The sequence below is a fragment of the Buceros rhinoceros genome, unplaced genomic scaffold (genome assembly GCF_000710305.1).
Source record: "Buceros rhinoceros silvestris isolate BGI_N320 unplaced genomic scaffold, ASM71030v1 scaffold24364, whole genome shotgun sequence".
Lineage (NCBI taxonomy): Eukaryota > Metazoa > Chordata > Aves > Bucerotiformes > Bucerotidae > Buceros > Buceros rhinoceros.
This window is the reverse complement of record NW_010407980.1, coordinates 35,135-50,567: the sequence shown is the minus strand read 5'-3', so window position 1 is coordinate 50,567 and position 15,433 is coordinate 35,135. Positions and strand designations below refer to the sequence as shown.

Sequence of the window (15,433 nt, the reverse complement as noted above, 5' to 3'; positions counted from 1 at the left end):
CTGGCAGCAGGCCCCGCCAGAGTTTCTCTCCTGGTGTGTCCCCTGGTCCACCACAGCCCAGCTCCAGCCCTTGCTGCTGGTCCAGACCAGGCAGGAGGGGGATGCAGTGCCCCATGTGCCCACAGTGCTCTGTTGAGAGGAAACAGGATGGGAACGGATGCTCTGAAGGATGCGCAACCATTTTCCCCACTGTAAACCACCAAATTGCCCCATATCAATCATGGCAGCTGAGGTGGCCGTGGACACTAGCCCCAGGCCTGGCAATAATCCCGGACCTGAAAAGCATGGGACAGAGCCTGGGCAGATCTTGGATGGGAACCTGGTGTTTCCCGAGCTGGACTCACATTGTTACTGCTGACCACGAGCTACCAGCAGGAAGGTAATGGGACCTGTGGTTGTGCTGGGCTTGCCAGCACAGGAACAACTTCTCCTTGGAGCCCAGACTTCAAGCCCCAGCTAGGCTCTACGGAAATAAAGGCTCTGCTGCTGCTCTAATCAGGGAGGGAGAGGGAGAAAACCTCTACCCTCATGGGTTATTTTGGATGTGCTGGAGTTCCCAAAGAGCCCTCGGGCAAGGGGGAAAAGCAGCTCGTGTCAATACAGTCATTTTTCTTTTCATCCCACAGCGCCAGGGGATGGTGCGCGGCAAGGTAAATACTAGGAGAGAACACTGGGGAGATGAGACTCGCTCACGTCAGTGAGGGCTGAGCAGTGGAAGTTACACAGGGGAGTTAAAACTCACCTGAAGAAACAGCAAGCGTGGATGTTCCGGTACTGCTGTGTTTATGCTGCAGCCAAGGGCTGTCCAAAGCAGTTTCACAGCGCCGTTGACTGCAAGCACCATCAGTCTGCTCCTGAAGGTCAGCCCTTCCCTCGCAACACGTCCGCCTGCGTACAGGGCACAGGACAAGCCCCCAAAATACTCTGCTGCAAGAGGGTTTGGGTTTGTTTGGGGCTTGGCTTCCTCTGCCAGCAGCTCAGTGAAGTCACTGTGCAACCAGCACCGTCTCCAGCCCGAGCAGCACCAGGGCAGGCAGCCGAAGGGGGCAGGGGGGCTGCTCCCTTCGGGAGCTGCTGGCACTTACACTGGCTCGACCCCACCATGGCACTGCACCCTTTGGTGACCAAGTCCCCCTTGCGGAGGTGTCCAAATGACCAGGGAGCACAGGACTGTGGGCTTTCTCTTTTAAAGACAAATAAATAAAACCAAAATCTTTAAAAATATGAACTCACTCACAGAAAGAAATTCAGGGGGTTCAGTGCTGTGAGAGCAGTGGGAAGAGTCTGCAGCCCCTCTGTCGATTGGGCTGCAGGGCCCCGGATTGCCTGGGGGAGGACTTGCCCCGCAGAGACGACACACCACAGCGATGCATTTTCTATGTTTATTGCAAGCAGAAAAACGACCCCGCCAGAAACCGCTCTGGCTCTCTGCCTTTCCAGGCGTAACCAGTTTAACCTACTGCTGGTGGAGCTCGTGCAGCGACCCCCCTTTGCTGTCACAGCAGCACGCGGGGTTCTGTGGGGACCCCAGCGTGCCGGGCCCTTACGGGCTCACGACCACGCTGCCTTCCCTGCATGGCCAAGCTGTGCCGGGGAGCAGAGATAGCTGAGAGAGAAGAGAATGCAGCCCTAAATGCTAGACGCTCCGTTCCTGCGACTGCTGCCACCTCTGTGGGGAGAGGTGGTTTGAAGGGATGAACTCCTGAAGGAACCAGATCCAGGACATGCCCGAATCCATTCAATGCCTGAACCGCGAGAGCGGGGGGGAACGGCTCGCCTGGTGGTACCGCTGGTACCCCTCCGACTTGGCCGGGAGCAGCAGGAGGCTGCTCAGCGAATCCTTCTGGCAGAGGGCCATGGCCTCCTTGTAATTTATCTTCTCTTTAGTGACAGGGTCAACAAGATCCTTTTCATATTTGGACTCATCCTGGAGCCTGTTGGCCAGGTCTCCTGTTATCATCCCTGTCTGGGCAGCTTCCAGAACAGGGATGCGACCAGTTTTCTTGGGATCAATCAGCCCTCCAGTTAGATGCTGAACCTCCAGGTAGGGGAAAGCGCTCTCCTTGGTCATCCACCCCTTCTGAACTGCTTCCCCCACAGACAGCCTTCGCTTGGTCACCGGGTCCTCAATCCCTGTGAAAGCTTTCTGGGCATTGAGCAGTCTCTGCATGTAGGTCCTGTCAATCAGCCCCCTCTCCACTGCCTTATGGACTGACAACCGGTCCCGAGAAATGAGGTCTATGATGCCCCCCGTGGCAGCTTGGGCTTCCAGGAGCTTCTGAGCTGTCATGGGATCAAGCAGCTTCTTCACAACAGCCGTCTTGATGTTGTACTTGGTGTCGGTGGTGGTGTCATACACCCCAGCGATGGGGGATGTGTCATCACAGAAGCACTTCTGCGAGGCTGGAGGGAAGAAGGTTTGGGTTTGGTGGGTGGTGGGTGAAGAGAGTGGGGATTTGGAGATGATGGAGCCAATAGAGAGGGACGGAGGAGGCTTGGATTCCCCAGCCACCAGCAAAGCGAATTCAGAGATGGGAATCTTGCCATCCCGGTACAGCTGGTACTCCTCCTTTGTGATCCTCCTCAGCCTTAGCGCATCATCAATGGAGTACTGCTTCCCACTTTTCTTGTCAAGGAGGAGTGAGACTTCCCCATTTGGGCCCAGGGTGGTGACTTCCTCCCAGTCGCACTCCAGCTCTTGCAGCTGGATGTACTGGCCTCTGTCTATGATACCTCTCTTATAGGCTTCGTAAGGGGACATATCCTTCCCTGTCTCAGGGTCCAAGATGGAGATCTTGGTGGAGAGGTTTGTCTCTCTCATCTGGGTCTCATGATTGATTTCTTCACGGTTTACCCTCGACTGGAGATCTCGAATTAACCTCTCCTTGTTGTAAATCTGGTCCTTCTCCCTGAGGATGTCCGCCTCCAGCAGGGAAAACTCATGTTCCAGCTGCTTCTTCTTCTGCCTGTCATTCTCAGTCCGTTGGTTGAGCAGTTTGGACTCCTCTCGAAGGAAGAGGACTTTCTGCTGCTTCTGCCTCTCCAGCTCCCGTAGTTCACTCTCCAAGTTGGCTCTCTCCTGGATGGCCAGGTTCCTGGCTTTCTGCAGCTCTGTCTCTTCACGAGCCCACGTCCTCTTCATGCCTTCAGCTCTCTCAATCTTCTCCCTGAGCCGCCGTACCTCCTCTTCTGCCTTTTGCTTGGCCCCCCTCTCCCTGTTCAGCAGCTCCCAGATGCGTGCACGTTCACTTTCCAGTGCTCTGTCCTTTTCCACTCGAATCACCTCTTTGTAGATGGTCTTCTCCTGGGATTTTGTTTTCTGCAGGACATCAATTTGCATCTGCAGGTTCTTGCACTCTCTCTGCAAGTTCAGCACCTCCATCTTCTCACGGTCCAGTTCCAAGCGCAGATTGCTGGCAGACTGTTCAAGGACTGGATCCTTCTCCAACTTGACCACTTCTTCCATGATGATCTTTTCTTGCACGGGGGCTGGACTCTCCTCCAGCTCCTTTATTCTCAACGTAATTTGTCTCATCTCCTTTTCCAGTGCAAGCCTCTTGCTTCGATCCTCCTGAAAGTTGAGTAACTTCTCTTGCTCTTCCACCAGCACACGAACCTGCTGCGCGTCACGTTCCAGACGACGCCTGTTGCTCACCTCCTCATCCAGGCTCCGTCTCAGCCTGTTGTGCTCATCTCGGAGCTTTGGATCCTTTTGAGTCAGAATAACCTCTTGAACAACTACCTTCTCCTCTGGCTTTCGCCTCTCCAGTAACATGTATTTATTCTGCAAGTCATAGATTGCATCCTCTGCAGCTCTCCGCTTTTGTGACATGTTACGCACCTCTTGACGGAGGCGATCAGCTTCTTTTTCCAAGAGTGGGTCATTCTCGTATCGGATTACTTCCTTGTTGACCAGCTTGGTTTCCACCTTGGATCTCTCCCTCTTCCATTCATCCCTTTCACCCTGCAGCCTAATGAGCTGCTCTTGGGTCCTGCCATTGGTGTTCACTAGTTCATTGAGCTGTTCTTTCAGCCTATCAATTTCTCTAAGAATCTCTGGACTCTTCTCATGCTTCACCACCTCCTCTATGACCTCCTTAAGCTCCACCACTGGTTTCTGCGCCCTAAGGACATTGAGCTCTGCTAAGGCCTCTTCCAATTCACTGTCAATCTTTGTCCTTTTCAGAGTAGCTTCCTGCAGCTCCCTTTTCAGGTGCGCAATTTGCCGCTCTGTTTCAGGATCCACCAGGAAGATCTCATTGACCCTCTCTTTAACCTCTACCCTTGGTTTTTGCTTCTCTGCAATACTGTACTGGCTCTGCAGCTCTCCCAGCTCACCTGTAAGCACCAAGTTTTTGCTCCTCTCTTCTTCGATCAGTGTTTTAAGCTTAGAAGACTCCCTCAATAACTCTGGGTCCTGCTCTACCTGCTTCACCTCCTTAACAATAATTTTGGGTTCTGCCGTTTCTATTAGTCTTTCCACCTCCTCAATCTTGTTCTTCACTTTCACTGTTGCTTCTTCTGCCGACTTCCTCTTGAAGGATTCCTCATCGATCTGTAGCTGCAGGGTCCTAATGGACTTCAGCATTTCTGGGTTTTTCTCCAGTTTGATCAGCTCCTTCACCACCACCTTCTCTCGGATATTGGGCTGCTTCCGCTCCAGCATGTGCAGCTCTCTCTTATGCTGCTCAAGTTCAGAAGCAGCAGCCAAGCTTTCCCCCTGGAGACGTTTGATCTCCTGGCGAAGACTGGCTGCTTGGCTATCCAGGCTTGGATCCTTCTCAATTTTTGTGATTTCTTTGGTGAGTAGCTGGGCAGGAGCAACCTTCTTCTCACTCTCTAGCTGGGCAAGCTTCCGGCTCGTTGCATCAATGTCTTCTTGCAGGCTGCTCCTCTTTTTGCCTTCCTCTTCAATCTGCTGTGCCATCTTAGACAGGTTGTTCTCCACCTGTGGGTCTCTGTAATATTCTATCACCTCCTTTTCTTCTACTCTTTCAATGGGCTTCTGAGTCTTCAACATTAGCAGCTTGTTTCTGTGTTCCTCCAGGTCCCCTTCGATCTTGGCCACTTTCCTCCTTTCCTCCTCCAGCTGCAATTTCAACCTCTCAGATTCCCTGCTCATTGTGCCTTTGTTTTCAGATTGCTGCGTTTGTTCACGTACTGCTTCAATGTCCTCATGCACTTCCTTCTGCAAGGGAAAAACAAAAAAAGAATTTGAAAAAGAAAAAAAGCAGTCACACCCTGAATCTGCCCCAGAGGCCTTCTTCATGACAAGGCACAGCAGCAGATGGAAGTGGAATCCCCAGGGAGCCTCCAGTAAGGCTGTTTGTAAACAGCAAATGAGGACACATTCCCACCATCGCAGCGACTGACTCCCTTGTGTCTTCCCTTTGTCGTGGAGGTGCTGCAGCAGCCCACAGCGGTGCTTTGTGCTGCCTTGTTGTATGTGCCGCTGAAGGGGCGCAGGGGGTAACACGGCTAGTCCTTGCTGTGCATGACAACCACACAGAGAGCCACAGTTTAATCTCTTGTCCTCCCTGAGCCCACAAAGTCTTCCAGACCAGAGAGACTTTTCCTACAGATGGATCAAGCCTGAAAAGGTAGAAAGGGTCTATGCCTATGAAGTGTTTGCAGAAGGTTGTGCACACTAAACTCCAGCAACATCCACAGACCAATCTGAAATGCTCAGTCTGTGAACGCTGATTAGATAGAGCTGAGAACAGGACCTAAGAGCCCTCATCTTTTTCCTACCATGAACTACAGCTTCAGTAAAGAGTTGAGGGCCCACAGAGGTGATGCAAGTCACAAGCTACGATCAGTGTCAGTAACCACAGCGAAACTGTGAAGCGCGGTGAAACAGTGGTTACTCCTGCTCTTTTTCTCACAGGGGTTTCCATTCCCGTACTTCATCACACCTGGGCACAGAGATCTAGGGAGGGTTGGGGGGATCCCAGGCTGACCAGATTGCTGGCAGCTTTGGAAAGATCCTTTCAGCGCCCAGTCTCAAGTACCCCAGTCTAGAGCACCCCAATCTTGCCATGAGCTGTTAGCCAGTACCTTCTCAACAATCTTCTTGGCAAACTCCAGCCGGCTGAGCTGCTGTTTATTTTCTGCTGCCAGCTCCATGTAGAGCTTGGTTATATCATTTTCCTGAAAAAGAAACAGCGGTGAGAGCCTTGCCTGCCTCCCCCTGACACAGCTCTGTGGGATGGCACACTCTCCCACCCCTCCTTTCACCCGGATGCACTTTGGGTACTGCGCTATTCCAAGGATTAGTGCCTTCTCATCTGACTTTCTAGAGACACATGGAGTCTAAGGACTCATGTAGGAGATCCTGTCCCCTTTATCTGAATGTCTGTTAGATGCCTGTTGGCCTACACAGGGTCCAGACTTCTAAATTCACCTTGGGCCACCTGTGGATGGCAGTTGACAAAGAGCCCAAGGTGATGCAGGAGAACTGGGCTGCAAGTGGGAAGAGCTCTGGGTCAGTCCTGTCCCCATCCATCTACCCTGTAAGTTTTATCTTCACACACAATACGGTGAGGAGGCATGATCAGCAATCTCAACCAGTCACAAGCCCCGGATCTCACGTGCTGCTTTGCCCCATAGACAAAGAGATTCCTGATGACATCTGCCCATGGGGTTAGGACCATGATCAGCTGTGGCTGTAAGAGGGCATTAAGGCCTTGCAGAGAACATGGGGCTTGGGTAAGAAGCTGGACAATGATTTTCATGCCCCCATCTTCACATTTCACCTGGGCCTGGATGCTTTCTTGTAGGGGGGTCACACGCAGCCTCTTTGCAGCAAAGTCGGTCACGGTGGGGTCCAGAGAAGAGCTGTATTTGCCTGCTTGGAATTCATAGTCCTGTTCAGAGCAGAAACAGAGGAATCAGTTGGGATCTCTCAGGTGAGATGCTAAGGAAGTACTACATGGGGAAACTCAGTCATACATTGAGTGTGGATTGCACGTTCCAGGATAGTCTGACCACTGTGTTCTTCTCAGGCTCCTTGCTTTCAATCTCCTCCACCAGCCTCTGCAGGAGACACACATGATGTTAAGGACATGCTAAGGTTGAAATACAGCAACCAGTAATGCTCTTGCAGCTAAGAGCAGTAGCTCAACCTAGTACTAGAGGAACAGGAGGACATTTAGGAAGAGTCTCCAGGGCTTTAGAGGATCTCAGCAGCACTGTCACTTGCCAAGGACCTGCCACACTGATTTAGCATCTATGAGATAAATACCAGCCAACAGAGACCTCCACATCTCATCTTGGAGCTAGTCAGCTTAGGATCTGCTCAAGGGGAGAAAGAGGGAGGACCCAGATACAACATCCCAGCCTGAGGCACAATCTTTCAGGACCTGGGAGTGAGCTCTCCATGGAAAGGTTATTAAGCTGGGGGTGACTAGCACAGATGAGGACACCAGCACTGCAGCTGAACACAGCGGGACAAAATACATCATCTGTGGGTTGCAGCCCATTGTCTCCTTGTCGTAGCTCATTCACTGTGATAGGTGGACCACACAACTAGATGCTGCTTGGTGCTATTTCGCATATTGTTCACAAGCAAATTCCCCTGTTCCTGTAAGGTTACAGGTTGAGATGCTTGCCCTGGAACACACCTTCTGCGCCTGCAGCTTGTAATTGATCTGGCTTGGCCCATCGGTGGTTTTCACTTGGTGCTTGGGTAGATTGTTCATCCAGAACATCAGGTTCTCATTGGAGTTTTGGAACTGCTGGTAGGTGAGGCTGATGTTTCTGAGGGTCTTCTCTCTGCACAACACAAAGGTGAATGGGATCATTAAGGGGAATAACAAAGAATCATGTGCAAGTTCCAAAGACAACATGATGGTGAGAATGTCACCACAACAAATACCAAGATAACAAAAACAGGGAGGTGACAACTGATCTCTAAATGGAGAACACAACTCTGTGCACATCAGGTTTGCTACTGCAGGACAACTTCGGAGATGAGAGAAGGAAAAAAGGCAAGCAACCAGCAGCAATGTCTGTGAGAAGTGTTAAGCACCAGTGCCTCTCTGGGTAGGGTCACTGGGTGAGTCAGCTACTTGAGGCTGCCTTCTCACAGCTATCCGGAAGCTCAAAGCCTGTGCTGTGCATAGGAAGGTGGCAACAACACAGCAGGACAGCCCTGGTCACCAGCGGGGTGGTCAGGATCAGGGTCCTGCAACGAAAAACACACTCTTGGGACTCTGACTAGTGTTAGCTAGCATATTAGCTGAGAGCAGCAGAGATGCTGCCATAGTTCCTCACCGCTGATCCAGCTGGTCTGCAATGGCGTGGTAGCGATCATTGAGGAGCTGCACTTCCCGCTTCTGCCGGGGCAGGTCAGGGCAGTACTCCTGGAAGTTGTTCTGCACGGCGCTGCAGCTGTACTCGGCATCCTTGAGCCCCCGGTTCAACTTCAGCACACAATCCTCTTGAGCCACCAGCTCCCGCTTCATCTTCTGCAGGGGAAAAAAGACACCTCCAGGTTTGCATCAATCGATGCACCAGCCAGGAACACCCTCCTCGACAGTTACTAATGGTGCAGCATCTGAGAGCTAGTCAGGCTCTCCAGGATAGACAAGCAGCATGGAGGAGATGGAGCAGTAAAGAAGGTGGGAGGCAAGGTGGGTTGGACCATGCATGGAGCAGAAAGGAGAAGTTTTGGAGAAGACAGTGAATGCTAATGATGGGGCAGGGAGCAGGAAAGAATAGGGATGGGTGTGAGGCAGAGCAGCAGAGGTTAGATGCTAAGGGGTTCATCACATATTTTAGGGACCCCAAAGGTAACCTGAGAGGGACCAAGCTTTCTGCTAGCCAGTGAGCACAGCTCAGCCTGCGACACCAATGTAAAGCTTTCAGAGAACAAATCCTTGGAAATGCTTAATTGTTGGTGCCTTGTAGTGGTCAAGAAAGCCAAGTCCAGCTCTCCAGACTATTGCTACCTGAGCTCAGAGATCTCCCTTCCTTAATGAAGGGCCTGATGTTCTCCTACCTGCAGATCATTGGCCCGATCCTGCAGGGCATTGGGAGATGCAGGAACAATACTATCCTGAGCCAGCTTGGCCTCAAACGTGCTGATGATCTTGTCCGTGTTCTCAATCTGAGTCTCCAGGTTCAGGGCAGCCTTAGCCCTGGGAAAGGGAAAAATGACAAGACAAGGTTAGCTACAGAAGACCCTATTCTTCTCCTTTTCACTCTGATTTTGCTATTTAACATCAGAGTTTCTGCAGCATGACAGAAAACAAGCAATATGCACTCACAACCCTGACATGCTGCCCAGAAGTCAAGTATGTTGCGTTTCTCCACACACAGCAAAGCTGGGACACACACCTGTTGTGGTGGACTGTCCACAGCACAGGGATCTGACCACAGATTACATAGAGGAAGTCCTTCAGAGGTGCCTTTGATGATGGATGGGAGGTTTCCAACCTGCACTGGGGTGGATGGACCTCATCCAGTGCTCACATAGACCAAAAGCGTTTTTCCCTCACACCTCTATGCCAGAACATCTTTCCCTCATCCCCGTAAGGCCATGCCACCATCACTCACTTCTCATTGTACAGGCTGCAGAGCATGTTGACATCATTATATTTGCTCCTGAGCGCATTCAGTGTGACAGGGAGCTGGGAAGCTGAGGTGCTGGTGGGTTGCTTGGAAAGGTAGGTCTCACACTCCTTCTGCAAGGCATCCTTGGCTGCCCCCAGGTTCTCAAGTTTCTTTGTTGTTTCCTGCCACGGCAGATGGGAGCAGAGTCACCCCAGACAGCCATAACAGTGCTGTTGCGAAAACGTGTCTTCCTCAGGGGTGGATTTTGCTGTGGGGCTAAGGGTGCGGTGGCCCTCTCATAAGGAGCTGGCCTTTGGGGCACAGCCCCATCCAGACTGTGGCTGTCTGGAAATGGCAGGGTGTGGGAAAGAGATCCAAACAGAGAGAGATGGAAGAAACCTACCTGCCTGAGCCCATCCTTCTGCCAGAGCCAGATAAATACCCGCAGATGAACTACTGCAACAACCTGAACTACTGCAGACCCGGACCTTAACCCAGAGGAAAGGAGGGGGGCTCCAGGGCACTGCCTCTTTTCCTGTTCCACTCACATCTACCAGTCTGTGCTCCCCATCAGTTGAGTCAAAGCTGGTCCTTGGATTAATACCTTCTACCCCATAGCATTTTATACTACAGACTTGAGAATGAAGGGTGGCAGCACCTCCACAACAAGGCTGAAGTCTCCCCAAGGCTGGCGCCTGGTGCACAGCTCTGAAATGAATGGACCACCTTGCTAGAGAGCTGAGCCAAGGGAAAACCCTGTGTTTCTCTGAGGTTTGGCTTAACCTGTCCCATCTCAAGGGCTCACGCCAGCCTGAAACCCTTGCAACAGCAGCACAAAGTTCTCCTTTGAAGCACCAGCTGTCATCCCCCGCATGATTCCTGTGTCAGTTCTGGTTTGGGCCAAGGACACAGAGCCACCACACTCATCCTGCTCCAACCTGCCCGCAGCAGCACCCACCTGCTGGTGTTTGATCCTCCTGGCAAGGTCCTCTGTGGGGTCATTGTAACTCACTGGAGACCTCACTCGGTTCAAGACCTCCTTCTCTACCTGAACCAAGTCCTTGCCAAGACGATCCAGGCTACAGAGAAGCTGGTCAGCTTCGGGATCATCCTGGGCTACAGGGGGGCTCCTGGGCAGAGCTGCAGTGAGACACAGCTTAGGTCAATCCCATGGTGCATGGCCCTTTCCCTGAGATCTCCCACACATGGTCCCTCAGCCTCCAGCTTCCTGTTATGAGGGCCCTGCTGCAAAGCTCTGCCCTGTGTGTTTTGCCAGCTCTGAAGCACACAGACATCTCCTGAGCATGGGGGTTTGACACAACCATAAACGCTTCAGTTAATGTTTCTAATCCACAGAGCATCATGCACATGCAGGTGCCCACCCGTGGCAAAGGCTTAGGAAAACAGTTTTAGCTCCAGAGCTCAAGTCCAAAGAAGGGACAAAGACAGCCATGTGCTGCCGTGCAGACACAGCCCTGCTCAGCTTTGCTGGGAGCTTTTAAACTACAGCTGTGAGGGTAACACAGCTAGTCAGGGGCTGGGGTTTAACCTGCTTATTCTACAGTCCCCAGCTAGGGAAGAGAACTGCCAGGGACCCGGATTGCAAAGGTTTAATTAAGGCTTCTGGACAGGCACATCCCCCTGCCTGGGGGGGTGGGTGCTCTGCTCCCAGCTAGGCCTGGGAGCATTTTGAGGGAGGTGCATGGGCTTGCTGTGGAGAGGGCTTGACTAAGCAGCTGACGTACCTTGCTGGCCGGGTTGAACCTGCTCCTTATGGCTGCATCTCAGGGTGCTCTGAACCGCCGCTCGCTTCTGCTTCACTGTGTTCAGTTCCCCCTCCAGCCTGTGAGGAGAGAGGAGCAGGACGGGGAAACTGCTGAGCTGAGCAAGCCTTGACAGAGCCTGGCTCAGCAGCAGCAGTGTTCATCTACCAAGAAAGGTGTCCCCAAAGGCAGGAGCAGGCTGGGAGCCTGCAGCCCGTTGGAACTCAGAAATAACCTTTAGGAAAGGGGACAGCAGCAAGAGCTGCCGGTTAGTTTGAACCGCTGTTTTCTCCCAGTGCAGCCAGTGTTTCCAACTCTCAGCAGAAGCTATCAAATCACTGCGGTGCTTTGCAGCTTCACAGGAAGCGAGTGCAAGTAGTTGCTCCTGTGACTGCCGCACTAGAACACCAAGTCTCCTCGTGGTGATGGTTCCCTTCTAATGAAACTAGAGCTGGGATCAGCAGGAGCTGGAAAGACCAAAAAACTTCTGGGTGAGGAAAGACTGACGGGAGCAGGAGGAGAGGCCTTTGAAGGACCAGCCTAGTTCACATGCCTGCTGAGGGACTGCTCCCACTAAACACCACGCTGTAAAGCCAGCCAGCCCCAGCTTGCCTGGCTGTGCTGAGAGGGCTGTCCCTCTGCGGGGCCAGGACACAGCTCCTTGCAGAGGGACCAAATGGTGAGACAGGCTGGGAAATAAACCAAGGACAAATATTTTGCATGTAGGAAGGGAAGCAAACACCACGAAATCAAACAAGCTGTCAGATGAGTCCTGAAAAGGGGAGAATTTTCCAGGCAACACCTGCAGAGCTGTCATCCAGGAGGATATTGCAAGCTTTTTCTTCTCTGTTTTAAAAAACACATGAAACCCGTAAACCCAAAGGATTCAGTGATGTGGGACGTGTCAAGAGGGGTATGCACTCAGGAAGAGCAACGCAAGTCCTCTCAGCCGTGTGACTGGGACCCAGCTCCCATCACGGGCGTGCCCGGGTAAGCCTGTGCCTGGGCTGGGGGCCCTTCTGCAGCACCGGAGCGGCACCAGTTTATCTGAGCACCCGAGGACACGATGACAAAGGTAACGCCGAAGCTGCCTGCACTGCCGCCCCATCCTGCGGGAAGCACAGGGGCAGAATGAGCAGCCAGGCTGCAGACCACGCAGTGGTTCAAAGAACACTTCTCAGTCTCCAGCCGGGGCTGGCTGAGAGGAAACACCACAGATAACTCTGCCCTGTTTGGCAAGTCCCAAGCTCCAGACTGATTCTGCAACGAATTTAGTCAAACTTATGCGAGTCACATGTTTGGGTGAAGAAATCACTGCCAGGAAACAATTTGATAAGAAGGTCTGTGCAGCGTGCAGGGCTGTTGAGGAACAGCAGGAACCTGGACGAGAGACTTGAGAGCAGGGAACCATCCCTCTCCAGGCGGGATTTCGTACCAGACAGTCCAGAGGTGTGCTCCCAGCTGCTATTTCTCTGCAGTCGAGGCAGTCAGGCTGGCTAAGACCTAAGAGTAAAGCTGAACATCTCTCTGGGTCAGGCTCTCCACTGCAGACTCACCTGTTGACCTTGTCTATGGACTCGGGGTCTGGTGGAGGGATAGAGAAGCAAGCAGAAGGTGCCTCCTGGACCACGCCAGTGCTGCTCTGGACCACCCACATCTCTGGGTTGCTGTTGTCCTTCAGGGTGTACTTGTCACCTCTGGACAGCTGCACCTGGGACAAAGACACAAAACCCAGTGAAAGGCTTGGCTTTCCGACACTAGGCCAGCTCCTCCCACCATGGAGCCAAAATCTAGAGCAACCAAAGAAGAATCCAGTTGCCTGCCTCATCTGAGAGTGCTGCTAGTCAGGCCCTCACCTCCCCAGCATCCCAGTCACAGAGGGTGTCCAAGGTGAGGGTCTGGGAAGGACGCATCCTGCGTAGTTTCAGGGGGCTGATCTCTTTGCTCCTTCTCTTCAGGTCGGTGATGCTCCTCTCTGCCTGCTTCACCGCCTTCTCCTCATTCTAGGAAAAACAGGGAAGAGAGTGGTTGCAACCAGGCTTGGATGAGAATGAAGGGCAGGGAGTCACACTACAGTTGGTATGCTGGGGCCAGCTGTGTGGTCAGAAACGTCTCCATTCTTGATCCCTCCCTGTCCCTTTCTCCCCTTTTCATTATGACTCTCCTCTCTTCACTCAGAGCAGATCTGCCAGGAAGGCGCAGCCTGGGTTTACCTTAGGTGATCCCACACTGTCACAGTGTATCTCCTGGAGAAGTTTTTCTTTTCAGAAGAGGAACAGAGACCTGCCAAGAGGTGGCTGCATTCCAGTGTCAGAAGGTACTGAGATCCCTGCACCTCTTTGGAGTGAAATCTGTTGCACGCATGGGAAGACACCGCTTTGAACGTGTCTCCTCCCTCTCTCCCAGGCAAACGTTCCTTTCCTATCTCCATCTTGCCCCTCAAGTCAGATTTCTTCATCTCTTCCCTTGCCCTCGGCTCATGAGAGTGCTGAGGAGGTGAGAGGACCTTTCCCCACTGCCAGCACCTCATGCCATCTGTGTGCCCTCTAATCTAAGCGTCTCATGTTTAGGACAACGTGCAGCTCACCCCGTGCTTCTCCTCTACTCTGATGGTGACCTGGGGCCCAACTCTATGTCACTGATGGAGATAGGTGTCTTCCCAGGGTCACTGCCCCAAGTGTGGACCTTCTGAGCCTACAAGGGCTCAGTGTCCAGAGCACAGTATTGCTGTGGGCTTCCTCTTCCCTAGCACAGAGCAGGGATGAGCTGTCCAGGTAGGAACAGCTTCACCTGGTTATTTCTTGGGGAGGTTGCGATGTTTGGGCTGCTGCTTAGGTCTGGCTAGTGTCACCGGCCCTGAAGACCTCACCTCCAGCTGAAGCAGCAGATCTGACACTACCCCAGGGCTGTCTTTGTTGAACTTGCTGTATTTGGTGTCCAGGTCAGAGTTCATCTGCTTCAGGGAGTGGCTCACAACCTCGGCATCGTCCTGGAACTGGAGGTGTGGGTAGGAAAACAGTCAGAGATGGGAGGACATTGTTGTCTCTAAGTCTAGTAGGGTCTCTCGGTTCCCAGCATCTCTCCCACAACCTGTCTGGTGCTCACAAGACCCTACAGACCACTCTCAGAGTGTGTGTTTGGACCAGGACCCTCCATCGCCTGAGCCACAGGCAAACACCCCAATCAACAGACAGGTCCCGGGTGACCACAATGAACAAACCCTCCCCTGCCCCTCTCCTCCAAGCCAGCACGCTAATGCCACAGCTCAGAGCACAGAGCCCCCACTCAGCCTAAAGGACTGTGTTTTGAGAGGTGTTTCACCAAAATACTCTGACTAGTGCAAGCAAAGGATGGCCCGTCCTCATCCCTTCGCTGTCCCTCTTCCCAGCCTGCGTCCTCTGCCCTGACCCTGAGCCCCAGGCACCTCGTTGCTTTTTACCTTCTTATAGCTCTCCACGCTTTTCAGCTGACTCTCCTGGCAAATGCAGAGATTCAGGAAATTCTGCCACTCATTCTTCAAGGCTTCCTGGTGAGCCTGTGGTGGGACAGAGAATGACTCAGTGGAGTCCAGCTAGTCCTACTTCCCCCACCACTTTTCCCCAGAAGATCAGAGAAAGAGCAAAGACTGCTACTGAGCAGAGTCAAAGCTCTGCCCAGGCACTGGCTGATGCTGAGACTGAGCAGGGACACTTCTTGACAAGGACCTGAGCAGCCACCAAGGGGTCTCAGCTCCAGCTCCAGCGGTGGTGGCTGAGAGCCCACCTCATCTCGCCAATGCTGGCTTAAAACTATAACCTTGGAGCTGCTTTCACTTGGTGGAGGTCATACCATGTCACAGGTGGAGTTTCACAGCAGCATGAATGCAGCTGCACCAACCACACGTCTGAGCACCAGAGCAGGAGCTAGTCCCACCACACAGATATTAGCCACTATCTCCTGAGATTCCTGAGGCAGTAAAGATCCTCAGCTTCCTCACAGGGCTAGAGCAGTCAGAAAGATGCTGCAGTACGGTGCAGTGTGGGAGGAAAGAGTAACACAGCAGCTCTGTAGAAGAGGTGAAGAGGCTCTCCCAACCCACCTCCTGTCTCCTGATACACAGAGACATTCTCGTTCTT

The 15,433-nt window shown here is 52.7% G+C and overlaps 1 protein-coding gene across 1 annotated transcript in view; it reads right to left on the bottom strand.

Annotated features, from left to right (window-relative positions):
• Positions 1–1,738: 1,738 nt before the first annotated feature.
• Positions 1,739–15,433, bottom strand: part of EVPL (envoplakin) — a 24,074-nt gene continuing 10,379 nt past the window's right edge. Inside the window, exons 9-22 of the mRNA XM_010134723.1 lie at positions 14,758–14,853; positions 14,188–14,313; positions 13,175–13,321; positions 12,875–13,029; positions 11,301–11,398; positions 10,514–10,695; positions 9,559–9,737; positions 9,002–9,140; positions 8,275–8,468; positions 7,623–7,773; positions 6,952–7,035; positions 6,756–6,866; positions 6,058–6,150; positions 1,739–5,188 (exon numbers count right to left, since the gene is read on the bottom strand). Coding sequence (XP_010133025.1) covers positions 1,739–5,188; positions 6,058–6,150; positions 6,756–6,866; positions 6,952–7,035; positions 7,623–7,773; positions 8,275–8,468; positions 9,002–9,140; positions 9,559–9,737; positions 10,514–10,695; positions 11,301–11,398; positions 12,875–13,029; positions 13,175–13,321; positions 14,188–14,313; positions 14,758–14,853 — 5,205 coding nt within the window. The remainder of the gene's footprint in view (positions 5,189–6,057; positions 6,151–6,755; positions 6,867–6,951; positions 7,036–7,622; positions 7,774–8,274; positions 8,469–9,001; positions 9,141–9,558; positions 9,738–10,513; positions 10,696–11,300; positions 11,399–12,874; positions 13,030–13,174; positions 13,322–14,187; positions 14,314–14,757; positions 14,854–15,433) is intronic.